The 12,500-nt window shown below is 37.8% G+C and overlaps 3 protein-coding genes across 3 annotated transcripts in view; all 3 read left to right on the top strand.

Annotated features, from left to right (window-relative positions):
- LOC144645317 (uncharacterized) overlaps positions 1–1,852 on the top strand; it is a 2,571-nt gene extending 719 nt beyond the window's left edge. Inside the window, exon 2 of the mRNA XM_078504845.1 lies at positions 1–1,852. This exon is cut by the window's left edge and continues 177 nt beyond it. Coding sequence (XP_078360971.1) covers positions 1–1,520 — 1,520 coding nt within the window. The 3' untranslated portion in view covers positions 1,521–1,852.
- Positions 1–12,500, top strand: part of LOC144645260 (uncharacterized) — a 114,874-nt gene that overhangs the window by 62,724 nt on the left and 39,650 nt on the right. The window contains exons 8-12 of the mRNA XM_078504749.1: positions 1,876–1,953; positions 2,406–2,473; positions 2,727–2,852; positions 6,631–6,667; positions 6,728–6,781. Of these exons, the coding sequence (XP_078360875.1) occupies positions 1,876–1,953; positions 2,406–2,473; positions 2,727–2,852; positions 6,631–6,667; positions 6,728–6,781 (363 nt within the window). The remainder of the gene's footprint in view (positions 1–1,875; positions 1,954–2,405; positions 2,474–2,726; positions 2,853–6,630; positions 6,668–6,727; positions 6,782–12,500) is intronic.
- On the top strand, positions 6,956–11,705 carry LOC144645293 (tetratricopeptide repeat protein 28-like). Its single transcript, XM_078504812.1, has 2 exons — positions 6,956–9,579; positions 10,526–11,705. Exon 1 carries the CDS (start codon positions 6,994–6,996, stop codon positions 9,577–9,579), a length of 2,586 nt encoding a protein of 861 aa, XP_078360938.1. The 5' UTR covers positions 6,956–6,993; the 3' UTR covers positions 10,526–11,705.

Here is a 12,500-nt window from a genome sequence, read left to right as displayed (position 1 = left end):
GTACTTGCGGCATGCACACATTGCATAACAGCTTTAAGGCAGGTGTTGAGGCATCTGGATGGAGTGTTTCTTCCCTCTTGTCATGCTTGTATTATCATTTCAAGGACTCTCCTGCTCGAAGGGAGGACTATGTAAAGGTAACCGGAAGTTCAGAGCTGCCACTTAAATTTGTCAGCCATAGATGGCTAGAGAATGTTGTTGTCTCAGAAAGGGCCCTTAACATCTGGGACAATATTGAGGTGTACGTTAAAGCAGTGAAAGAGAAAAGAATTCCAAATCCTGGAAACAAGTCATTTCAAGTGATAAGAGAAGCAGTGGATGACAAACTTGTCCTTGCCAAACTACATTATTTTAAATGCATTGCTAGTCAGCTACAGCCATTTCTAGCCAATTATCAAACTGATAAGCCAATGGTTTGTTTCTTGGCAACTGACCTTAGTACTGTTCTAAGAAACCTTATAAGAAGATTCATCAAAGATGATGTGCTTTCTGAAGCAACCAAAGTGGAGAAGCTAATGTTAGTGGATGTAGAAGAGAAGAGTAACTACAAGGGCTACAAGAAAGTTGATGTTGGGTTCTGCACAGAAAGTGCACTGAAGGATGCTCGTGTAAAAGCCCAGAAAGAGGGGTCCTCTCTAAGTGACAAACAACTTATGGCTTTCAGGTGTGAATATAGAAGCTTTCTCATTGCAATTGTGAGAAAAATGATCTTGAAGTGCCCACTATCCTACTCTCTTGTCCGAAACATGGTGGCTCTAGATCCCAGGGAGATGACTGCAAACCCAAACAACTGCAGAGAGAAATTCAAAAGGATTCTAACTGTGCTGGTCAATTCGAACAAAGTAAGAGCTGAGAACTGTGACAATGTCTTGCAACAATATTCCAACTTTTTGGACAGGGTTCCAGTTATTGGGTCTGGAATATTTTCATCTTTTAACCCAAACGTTCATAGGGTTGATGAATTTTTTTCCACCCACATGACCGGTGAGAACCATGTTGCATTATTTGACATAGTGAAAATTTTGCTGGTGCTTTCACATGGTCAGGCATCCGTAGAGCGGGGATTTTCTGTCAACAAAGAAATTGAAGTAGAGAACTTGCGTGAACACTCTCTAGTAGCTCAGCGTATTATTTGTGATCATCTAAGGGCAGTTGGTGGAGTTCTCAATGTACCAATTACAAAGAAACTACTTGCTGCAGCAGCTTCATCTCGACAGAAATATGATAAGCATCTGCAGGACCGAAGAGACAAAATGAAGACAGATGAAGAAAAGAGGAAGAGAAAACATGTCCTGGATGAGATTGAGGAGCTCAAAGAGAAGAAGAAAAGGATGAAACTGGACATAGACTCACTTGTGCAGTCAGCAGATGATTTGGGTGTCCAGGCTGAGGAAACTGGAAAGCTCACTCTTATCACCAAGTCCAATGCCCTTAGAAAGGCAGCCAAAGAGAAGACTCTTCAACTGCAAGATGTTGAGGGCAAACTGAACAAAAAGTTAGAAACGCTAAAAACATGCTGAAACATTCTGCTGTGATAAGTCATTACAAACAATATCAAGTATTGCTGTGTCTGTATTTCAGACTTTGATTCTGTACTTTAGCCGTCAAATAGCCAGTCACTGTTGTCATTTTAAAAATGTTAAATGCCATCACGATGATCTCGTCAACCAAGCCTGAACTATTTAAAAGTTGTAGATGACTTAGTTGAGTGTTTGAGAAATGAAAAAGAGCACAGAGAAATCGGAGACTTTTGATTTTGTGAATAAAACTCAGTCCTTGAAAACAATTTTTTGTCCTTGAAAAGTCCTTGAAAAGTCCTTGAATTTTGTTTGTCTGAAGTTGTACGAACCATGTTTCTACATTGTATTATCTTAGGGAATTATGAAAATTCACTAAGAGATGCAAGAGCTGCCACGGACTTACAACCAACTTTCCTTAAGGCAATTGAGAGAGGTAAGCTGTTTTTCTTTATCCCTATGATCACGTGAACAACGCGCATGTGCAGAGTTGTTTTGGAGACAAGATAGAGTTGCTATCTTATACTTTGTTTGTTCAGAAATTGTTTACTGTCGAAAAAAGCTAAGAAGCAAGGGATGAGCACGATTTGTGTCACAAATTCTAAGAAAACATCATTGATTTTATATACAATCCGCTTTTTTTCACTTTTTTAAGCCAGTAATGGTATGCTTGTGGACAAGTATTAGTGAGCCTTTTGATCATCGCCTGTGTATAGATAGCTGCCTGCTCAGGCTATTTGATAACAAAAGTGAATTACTGGTGTATTTAACCTGTTAAACCGTACAGTAAAAATACAACAACAAAGAAAAATGAATATCATGCAACATAAACATGTGTATATAAGTTTTTACTAAGAAAGGGAACACTTATTGTATTTGTTATTATAGGAGCGAGTGCCTGTATGAAGCTGAATCGTTTTGGAGAAGCCATCACATTGTGTGACAAGGGCTTAGCAGTATCCTTTACGCAAATTTATTTTTGTCTTGGGTGCATGAGTTGTTCTTAGCCTCCTTCGCAGCCGTATGTTTGTCTTTGTCATGCAACGGTTGCGAAGGAGACTAGGCCTGTAGACTGTTTCGCAAAACAAAAAAAAGAATTTTCTTTGCTAAGAATACCAGTGTGGTTTGATCTTTGTTGTGGAAGATCTAAAAGATCTTTTTGTAAACTTTCGAAAATTATATCAGGTTACATTTCTCAACTGGAAAAAGATTGACAAGAGCAACAAGAGGTTATTGGAGTTCAGGATCAGGTCTGTTAAAGAACAAAACAAGAAGCAGAAACCAGACGGCGACAGCACAGAAAAGAATTTAGAAATTCACACTGTGAAAGACAAAGTAAGGGTGGTGGAAAGGTCGTGTTTTGGCGCTTTTAGTTTTCCCATACGTTTCTAACTATAAGGGTAAGTTAAAAACAATTGCGTCTACATTCCACCATTGTCCACGATAATGAGTACAGACAATCGCTCCCACGAAAACCATGTCATGTTCCTTGCTTGGTTTCATAAGCATTTCAACTGGGAACTGGGCAACAGCTGGGATCTGTCAATCACTTGAGCCCTTTCAACCATGAAATTAAAAGGGTAACTTCTTTGCTTTGCAGCCTCTGTTGCAATGACGTCGTCTCCATCTCCCTTTACCATTACCTTTACCACATTAATAAAATCAATTGATAGCAGGTGACACCAATTAATTGTTTAGTATTGGAAATCGATGACCGGTGATGAAGGAAAGTTTTGTGACTTTTGTCACGATTGACTTTTAGTTAGTTAGTAAGTAAACTCTTTAGAGTGATTTTGTTTAACCCGTGAAACAATATCTACTAGCAGAAGTACATAAGTGCGTAATAGTAAAAAATAAACAAAACAAAACAGTGGAAATAGTGTCTAGAGCAGTTTTCAATTGAGTATCGTAAAACCAAAACCAAAGTAATCACTCTGGCCAATCACAAAGAACACAGACAATCCAGTGAAACAATCAAAACTCGAAGCAAATACATGTAGCTGGCACGAAGCGCGGGAAAACGTGCGCGTGGCTGAAAAGGTGGCGCGAGATGTTTTAGCCAATCAGTAAGCGTAGTAATGCAAAACCAAAGCAAACGCAATTAACTTTCGACACTCAAGTGAAAACCGCTCTAATAGTATCTAAAAGTGTAATACCGTAGTGATTCGATTTAGCGCCCGCGGCGCTTATTTACTTTTAGCACCTCAACGAGGGCGCTTATTCGGGACAGGGCGCTTATTTAATTTTTTGAGAAACAACCAAATGTTCAAAATATAAATATTAAAATACCTAACAATTACAGAACTGTCACAGTAAAAAGTTATTGAAAGTTCAGTTACTTTTAAAAGGATCGTTCACTTTAGCAGTAAATATATACATGTACAGTACGGTGAATGTTCATATGAATTCAGTAGGGGCAGTTATCCACAATAGGGGGCGCTTATTAGAATAAAGGCGCTTATTAGAATAGGGGCGCTTATTGGAATAGGGGCGCTTATTGACAAAAACACATTCGAGGGGGGCCGCTTACTCGGAAGGGGGCACTTATTTGAAGGAGGGCGCTAAATCAAATCATTACGGTAACTATTTCACGGTTATAGTGAAATCACTCTATTTAAGAGGGTTGCACTAAATAGTGAACAACACTAATAAACTTGTGGCCCTCTATGTAAAACCAAAATATTAAAAACTACAAAGTTTAAAACTATATACAGTACTATTTACAATATTCTAGATAAAAAAAATATTTGAAATTAATTATTATCGGTTTTCATCGACTGTCGACCATTGTTTTGTGTTGCTTCACCTCTGGTACTTCCAGCTTGCTCACACCGTATTACTTCGATACGGCTTTCTTTTTGCCTAGCTGCATAACTTTAGTTGTTTCACAGTTTTAACTGTGAAAAATGTCTGTGACGATTATTGAGAGGTTGTTTGTTATGCGGAATGTCATATTATTTTTCTTTTATTTCTCTCTCTCCCTAGTGCTTGGTTCCTAACAATTACATTCTCACTTTCAATGTTTCTTCCTATCTTCGCATTCCAGTCCTTTTTAACAATCACCATATCATGTTTTCGCACACCATGCATCTTTTTCTGCAATTGATCTGAAACCGTTTTTGCCTTCCTCATCAGCATCGTTAGTCGGTGCGTAAACCTGGATTACCGATTAGAGAATTTAGAAACTGGTCATTGAAAGAGGCACTGTTATCCGAAAATGGAATCCTGCTAGTGTAATGACACTAAAACAGGAACCAGTAGAATCATGAAAACCTAAGTACCCTGAAGGTTACTATTGTTAGCGGCTACTAATTTTAAAGATTGTAGCAAGTTGTGAGAAAGTCACATTAAGTACTCGCCGAGGTCGCCTCCGTCGTGGAGGGCAAGACTAGTTTCCCTGACAAGGACGAAATTTTTGACATTTCAAAATAACTTTGATCTTTCTGGCGATGACAGTTTTCGTCACTTTTAAGAAATTTTTACTGAACATTTATTTCCATCTTGGCTATATTTTCATTTAAAACTGGTTTACACGATATCGGTACATTGTTCCAACTTTCGGAATACCGCTATTATATAGCGGCTACGTCTTGCTCAGGAAAACAAATAGAAGCCGCTAACAATAGCAACATTAAGGTCGCCTGTACAAATTAAAACAAAAGTGCAAAAGTAAAGTGGTAAAGCTTTTACATTTAAAAAACATACAAAGCCCGTTTAAATGCTTACTTACTTAATCCTCTTCGTTCCTAAGTGGAACGTACGTGCCCCCCCCCCCCCCCCTTTTAAAAAAAATATATAAAAAAATATTTATTTTTTTTTTTTTTTTTTTTATTTTTTTTTTTTTTTTTTTTTTTTTTTTTTTTTTTTTTTTTTTTTATTTTATTTTTATTTTGTTTTTTTTTTTTTTTTTTTTTTTTTTTTTTAATTTAATTTGGTTTTTTATATTTTTATTTTTAAATTTTAAATGTAAACGCACTGAGACGTATGTAAAGTGCGTGCTAAGAACTGTTATTATTATTATTATTATTATTATTATTATTATTATTATTATTATTATTATTATTATTATTATTATTATTATTATTATTATAGGTCCTTAAATAGTGTTCGCCACCTATTTTAAATGCTACTTCACTAAAATTCTAGATTCCTTTCGAACTTTTAACGGTTAATTGTTGAACATCAAAACATCAAAAACAAACGCTTTGGAGGCCAAATTCCGACTTTATCTGCGGCAGCTAGTAATAGATGTCTGATTGTTCCTTGTGTTAAGAGCATGATTAGTGCTTACAAATGTCAGAAATTTAACCATCCGTTCGGGTTTAGCCAATGACCGCTTCCGTGAACGTCTTCCTGTTGGCTGTGGTCCGTAATCACCATACGACTGACCCTCCACGTGATTAGTTGTCGTCTGGAGAATAGCAGCTTGGTTATTAAGCTACTCTCTATAAAGCAGCCTCCAAGAATATCTACCTTTTCCGTTATAAACATATATAAATAGGATGGGTCGACGATCCTCAAACTGGAGGGCCAGGGGCTCTCCTCGATCGGGCCAGGCCTTTTACCTATCCGTCATGATTCAACCAACCAGGGCAAAAACTCCGGCTGCCGTAGCTCGTAAGATCATCAAAATACACAAGTTTAATTAATGCGAAAAGGTAGCAAACCCGAGATGAAAACGTTTTGTTGTTAGCTGGTAAATTCAATCTCTCACAACCAAAGTTCAAAGTCCACTGCATGATCAGGCGCATGGGCCACGTTTTGATTTCAATGAAACATACAAAAAATTGTTTTGGAACGGTAACCTCCGATCGCCAGAGATTCACAGAAATTTATATCCTGCGATGTACGTTAACACTGACAAAAGACCCATGTATACAAATACTGCCATTCACACTTCATTTGAACTTCCTTTAAAGAACAACCACCTTACCTGTTGTATTCAACGAAACAGACGAATTGTTTTCGAAGCTGTCTTACAGCAAATAAAATAAATGTGATTTGCAACATTTGTTTATCTACCAGGTTAATGCATTGCGACAAGAAATGAGTTATCAGGAAAAGCAGGAGCAGAACTTCAATATTGAAAGCTTGTCATTATTTCCTTATTCAGGTCCGTGATTTGAAATGTCCCAATGCCAAAAGATTGGGTCCAGATTCAGAAAAGCCAAGACTACTACGAATTGGTCTTAAAATCGCCAAAGAAGCAGGAGACAAGGCGGAAGAAGCACTTTTGTATGGCAATCTTGGAGATTCTTTTCTAAGTCTCAGTGATTTCAGAAAAGCCAAAGACTACTACGAATTGAGTCTTAAAATCGCCAAAGAACAGGAGATAAGGCTATCGAAGGAGTTGCTTATGGCAATCTTGGAAATGCTTTCCGCAAACTCGGTGATTTCAGAAAAGCCATAGACAACTACGAATTGCATCTTAAAATCGCCAAAGAGGTAGGAGACAAGGCCGGCGAAGGAAGTACTTATGGCAATCTTGGAAATGCTTTTCGTAAGTCTCGGTGATTTCAGAAAAGCCATAGACTACTACGAATTGCGTATTAAAATCGCCAAAGAAGTAGGAGACAAGGCCGGCGAAGGACGTGCTTATGGCAATCTTGGAATTGCTTTTAAAAGTCTCGGTGATTTCAGAAAAGCCATAGACTACTACGAATTGCATTTTAAAATCGCCAAAGAAGTAGGAGACAAGGCCGGCAAAGGAAGTGCTTATGGCAATCTTGGAAATGCTTTTCTAAGTCTCGGTGATTTCAGAAAAGCCATAGACTACTACGAATTGCATCTTAAAATTGCCAAAGAAGTAGGAGACAAGGCCGGCAAAGGAAGTGCTTATGGCAATCTTGGAAATGCTTTTCTAAGTCTCGGTGATTTCAGAAAAGCCATAGACTACTACGAATTGCATCTTAAAATCGCCAAAGAAGTAGGAGACAAGGATGGCGAAGGAAATGCTTATGGCAATCTTGGAAATGCTTTTTGCAATCTCGGTGATTTCAGAAAAGCCATAGACTACTACGAATTGCATCTTAAAATCGCCAAAGAAGTAGGAGACAAGGCCGGCGAAGGAGGTGCTTATTGCAATCTTGGAAATGCTTTTTGTAATCTTGGTGACTTTAGAAAAGCCATAGATTACTACAAATTGCATCTTAAAATCGCCAAAGAAGTAGGAGACAAGGCTGGCGAAGGAACTGCCTATGGCAATCTTGGAATTGCTTTTCTAAGCTTCGGTGATTTCAGAAAAGCCAAAGACTACTACGAATTGCATCTTAAAATCGCCAAAGAAGTAGGAGACAAGGCTGGCGAAGGAGGTGCTTATGGCAATCTTGGAAATGCTTTTTGTAATCTTGGTGACTTTAGAAAAGCCATAGACTACTTTGAATTGCATCTTAAAATCGCCAAAGAGGTAGGAGACAAGGCCGGCCAAGGACGTGCCTATGCAAACCTTGGAAGTGCTTTTTGTAATCTCGGTTATTTCAGAAAAGCCATAGACTACCACGAATTGCATCTTAAAGTCGCCAACAAAATTGGAGACAAGAACGGGGAAGCCAAAGCCTATCACCATCTAGGTCTCAGCTTCGAATCACAAGGTTTCTTACCCAAAGCCTTAGAATATTACGACCGTAGCGTAAGATTATTCAATCATGTGAGAAGTCTTCTTCAAAGTAAAGATGAGTGGAAAATTGGCTATAGAAATGAAGTTGACATGGCCTACACTAGTTTATGGAGAGTACTGCTAAAGCAAGGCAAGGTGGTTGAAGCTTTGTTTGCTGCTGAGAAAGGACGAGCCCAAGCTCTTTCTGATCTTATGTTATCCCAATTTGGCATTAGAGAAAGTCAGACCCTGTTACAGGAGGAGGAAGAAGTGCAATATTTTCACCTGACGAGCTCTGTTCCATCAACAACAGTTTTTCAGGCATTTGACAATGTTACTAGTGAGATGAATCTCTGGGTTCTCTCAAAAGACGGACCTGTTCATTTAGGACCGATAACAATTGGCGAGACCCGTTCTCTGTTGGATGATGCCACCCCCTTTCTTCAATTCTTAATTCATAATACCTATAAAAAAATTGGCTTTCGTTCTGAGGTTATATGCGAGAATCGTTCTATGGATCCTTTAAGAGAAAATCGTTACAAAGCTGATGAGAAGGCCGATGAAGAAAACTTTCAACCTTTTGTCCAACAAGAGAGTTCTTTGAGCACCTTGTATAACATCTTGTTTCAACCGATTGCCAACCTGATTCAAGGTGATGAGCTAATCATTGTCCCAGATGGACCACTATGGCTAGCTCCGTATGCTGCATTGATGGATGCGGATTCCAAATACCTGTGTGAGTTGTTTAGAATCCGGTTGATTCCTTCGTTAACAAGTTTGAAGTTGATTGCAGACTGCCCAGACGAATACCATAGTAGGAGTGGTGCTTTACTTGTGGGAGATCCATGGGTAGAAGAAGTTACCAACAGCAAGGGTGAAAAATTCCTGCATCCTCTTCCGTTCGCAAAAAAGGAAGTAGAAATGATCGGAAAGATTTTCAACGTGGCGGCTCTGATTGGAAAGAAAGCAACGAAACGAGAAGTGTTAAAAGAACTTAGTTCAGTTGCTTTAGTTCACATTGCAGCCCATGGATGCATGGAAACTGGTGAAATTGCTCTAACTCCAGACCCAGAGCGAACATCCCCGACCCCTACAAAGGAAGATTATATTTTGTCAATGGCAGATGTGCTTGGTGTTAAACTACGAGCTCGACTAGTAGTCCTAAGCTGCTGCCACAGCGGTCGAGGGGAGATCAGAGCTGAAGGTGTGGTCGGTATTGCACGTGCCTTTATGGGTGCTGGTGCTCGTTCTGTTCTGGTGTCACTATGGGCGATCGATGATGAAGCCACGCTAGAGTTTATGAAAAGTTTCTACCACCACCTTGTAGAAGGAAGAATTGCAAGCGAGTCGCTGAACCAGGCCATGAAAGTTCTCAGAGAATCAGACAAGTACGGTGATGTGAAATACTGGGCGCCTTTTGTACTGATTGGTGATGACGTCACTCTTGACTTTCATCAGAAGAAATGAGTAAGTAAAAGTAGTTCATTTTACAACAAAAAAAACTCAAACTACCGTTAAGTTGCGAAAGTAACGACCCATTTTACTTTCGGATTTTGCAGCTTTCTTCTATCTCTACTTTGCGTTGCCGAAATGTGTATCGTATGTAAGTCTGTCCGTCGTAATAAAATAACATTTTCTTGAAAAAAAATGTTTGGACGGAATCGGTCTTTGTTATAAAATTTTTCAAGGTCATGTACAACAATTATTGGATGAGTTTAATTAACTCCTGCCGTATCAGTAATAATTTTTATTGTTTCGAAATAAAACATTAACGTTTGATGTCACATTTTTTGGGGTGTTGTTCCTAATGGACGGTCGCTCCTTTCGCACTTTGCTAATAACCGTCAAATTTATCATTACCTACGAGGGGTCGATAGTTTCGAAAATTTAAGGTATATTTTCCAAATAACTCTAGTTGATATATATTTCCAGCCTCAGCCATATTGTGTGTTCACTACGGTATCCTTTATTACCCCCCCCCCCCCCCTTCCAGTCGTCCATCATGAATGTCTCGTAAATTTTCCAATGACATCAGGCCATAAACAGTTACTTTCAAACAAGAAGAGTATTAAGAAAGTTTTGTAATGACCCTACGTTGTTTAAGTCAAGTGTTTGAAATATCTCAGTCAACAGTAATGTAACGGATTATAGGCGATTGAAGGCTTGAAGTACGTCCCATTCCTCTCTAAGTCAGTCCCAATTTCTATTAAGCTCCTCCCCTCAGAAAAGGCCTTGACAAAAAAATCGGTAAGTTTACAACTGTTTTAAAATTATTACTGTTGGCCTTTCTATTATACCTATACTTTAGTAATCAATAAATTATTTCACATACTGGGCGTTTGTTTAAAAGAAACTTTCAAATGTGTTTAGTTTCCTTTAAAAATCGGAACCCATTACTTTGCTTTTGTTTCAGTTACCAGAGGAATGCATGACCATGGAACCAAGCGTCCCAGTTGGTAGAGTTGTTTGAAAAAAGGACTGGACTGGAAACAACAAGAGTAATCTTGAGTGAAAGAATGACTGTTGAGTGTTTTCAAAACCCATCTTTGCTGTTTTATCTTCTGTTATCAACATTAGTGCTTTTACAGACTTATCCGTGTGTACACAGGCTAAAGGCGACTAATGGAACAGAACTTTCAAGGAGTTATTTGATTCTTCTATGACTTTGTTCATTTGGGTAAATGCTTTTAGATTTTAGCAGGGATCTTTGTGTTTACCATCTAAAATGGTTGAACTAATTTATGCAGGATATTTTATCAGTGCTGATATTAGACCAGTTCGTTTAGTAAAAAAGGCTTTTAGTAGAATACAACGTTGATTTCGAGTTCGAAACACAAATGCCTAAAATTTTATACTTTTTCATTCTAATTTAATTATCGTTTATGGGAATATTTTTGTGTAATACAAGAAAATCACGCTTTAGCTTAAGTTGTTTTAACTAAGGATTAACGAGGGTTAAATGTATACAGTCTCAGTATGATAGAAAAAAGGGTTCTTCAATTTTGTCATGTACATGCATCTGTCATGCTTATTTGTCAGAGGAATGGATTTTTTTCTTGTTTGTAGTGTGGTCTAACGAGATATAAAATAGGTTGACACACAAACTCAGGTAGTTTATTTTCATTTAAAAAAAGAAACGCATTCATAAACTACATGACACTAGTTCCTAGCAGTCTACTCAAAATTGTACAGATACAAATTTAAGAGACTGAAAAATTAAATCGGTTTAAATTTTCCACAAGTGCGAAGCTACAAAGTTGTACTTTTTGTGGCTTTGTCCAATTTTCTTTGTATTAATATATATCAATTTTCCAGATCTCGTTTAAGTAGAAAGTAGTGAGTATTCGGAAAAGATCATTAAAAGTAGAGAAGTCACGTAAAACTTTTACTTTCCTGATAATTAAGATACAATTGCTTGGTAAAAGCGCAAACAAAAGTCTGAAACTTATACAAACTTGATATATCAGCTCCTAATTATATAAGCTGACATTGATTTGTCAAATTCGTCTCATGCAAATGAAATCCCGCTCAGCTCCATTTTGGTTAATTAAATGATTATTGTTAGGTATTATAAAGGTTCCCATTTATTTGAAGTTTTTTCACTGCGAAAAATAATTGATTAAATTCTATATCTCATCCGAGTCCTCCTGGTAGGTTCAGAGCTTATAGCTGGTTACATCAGCGATAGAGAGGGGAGAATGTGGAGTTTGAGAGTAGTGACTGAAAATTTGTTTAAATCATAAGGAATCTTTGTTTCAAATCTTAATTACTTGTTAATAAATTCTAATCACATTGGACTGTGTATTTTCTGTCTGTTCAGTTATTATTCCAGCCAATCGGATGTTCCACTTTGTTTCTAAACAAAATTTGTAGCTAGCTATAGAGCAGTTTTCAATTGAGTGTCGTAAAACCAAAACCAAAGTAATTACTCTGGCCAATCACAAAGCTAAGGACACAGAAAATCCAGTGAACCAATCAAAGCAAATACATGTAGTTGGCATGAAGCGCGGGAAAACGTGCGCGAGAAAGTCACGATTGGTTTTGGTTTTACTCCTGATTGGCCGAGAAAGTGGCGCGAAATTTTTAAACCAATCACTAAGCGTAGTGAACGCAAGACCAAAGCAAACGCAAATTACTTTCGACACTCAAGTGAAAACCGCTCTATAGGGTTTGAGTTAGGTTCAACTTTACAAATGGTCAATAAGAAAGGGGATATGATGGTGTCGAAACGATGATTTCCAAAGGAGAAGTTACCAAGAAAATTATAAAAATATACCTTATTCTTACTAATTTTCGCGATTTTCGCGATTTCAAAATAATCGCGAAATTAAGTACGCGCGAAGAAAACATTGCGCGAAATTTAAACACGCGAAAATTAATACCATATT

Source organism: Oculina patagonica, chromosome 3 (assembly GCF_052425735.1).
Source record: "Oculina patagonica isolate OP01 chromosome 3, crgOcupat, whole genome shotgun sequence".
NCBI classification, from domain to species: Eukaryota; Metazoa; Cnidaria; class Anthozoa; order Scleractinia; family Oculinidae; genus Oculina; species Oculina patagonica.
This window is presented reverse-complemented; position numbering and strand designations above follow the sequence as displayed.

Coding starts and splice junctions, on each gene's coding strand:
- LOC144645293 (XM_078504812.1), top strand. CDS start 6,994: ATGGCAATCTTGGAAATGCTTTTCGTAAGTCTCGGTGATTTCAGAAAA.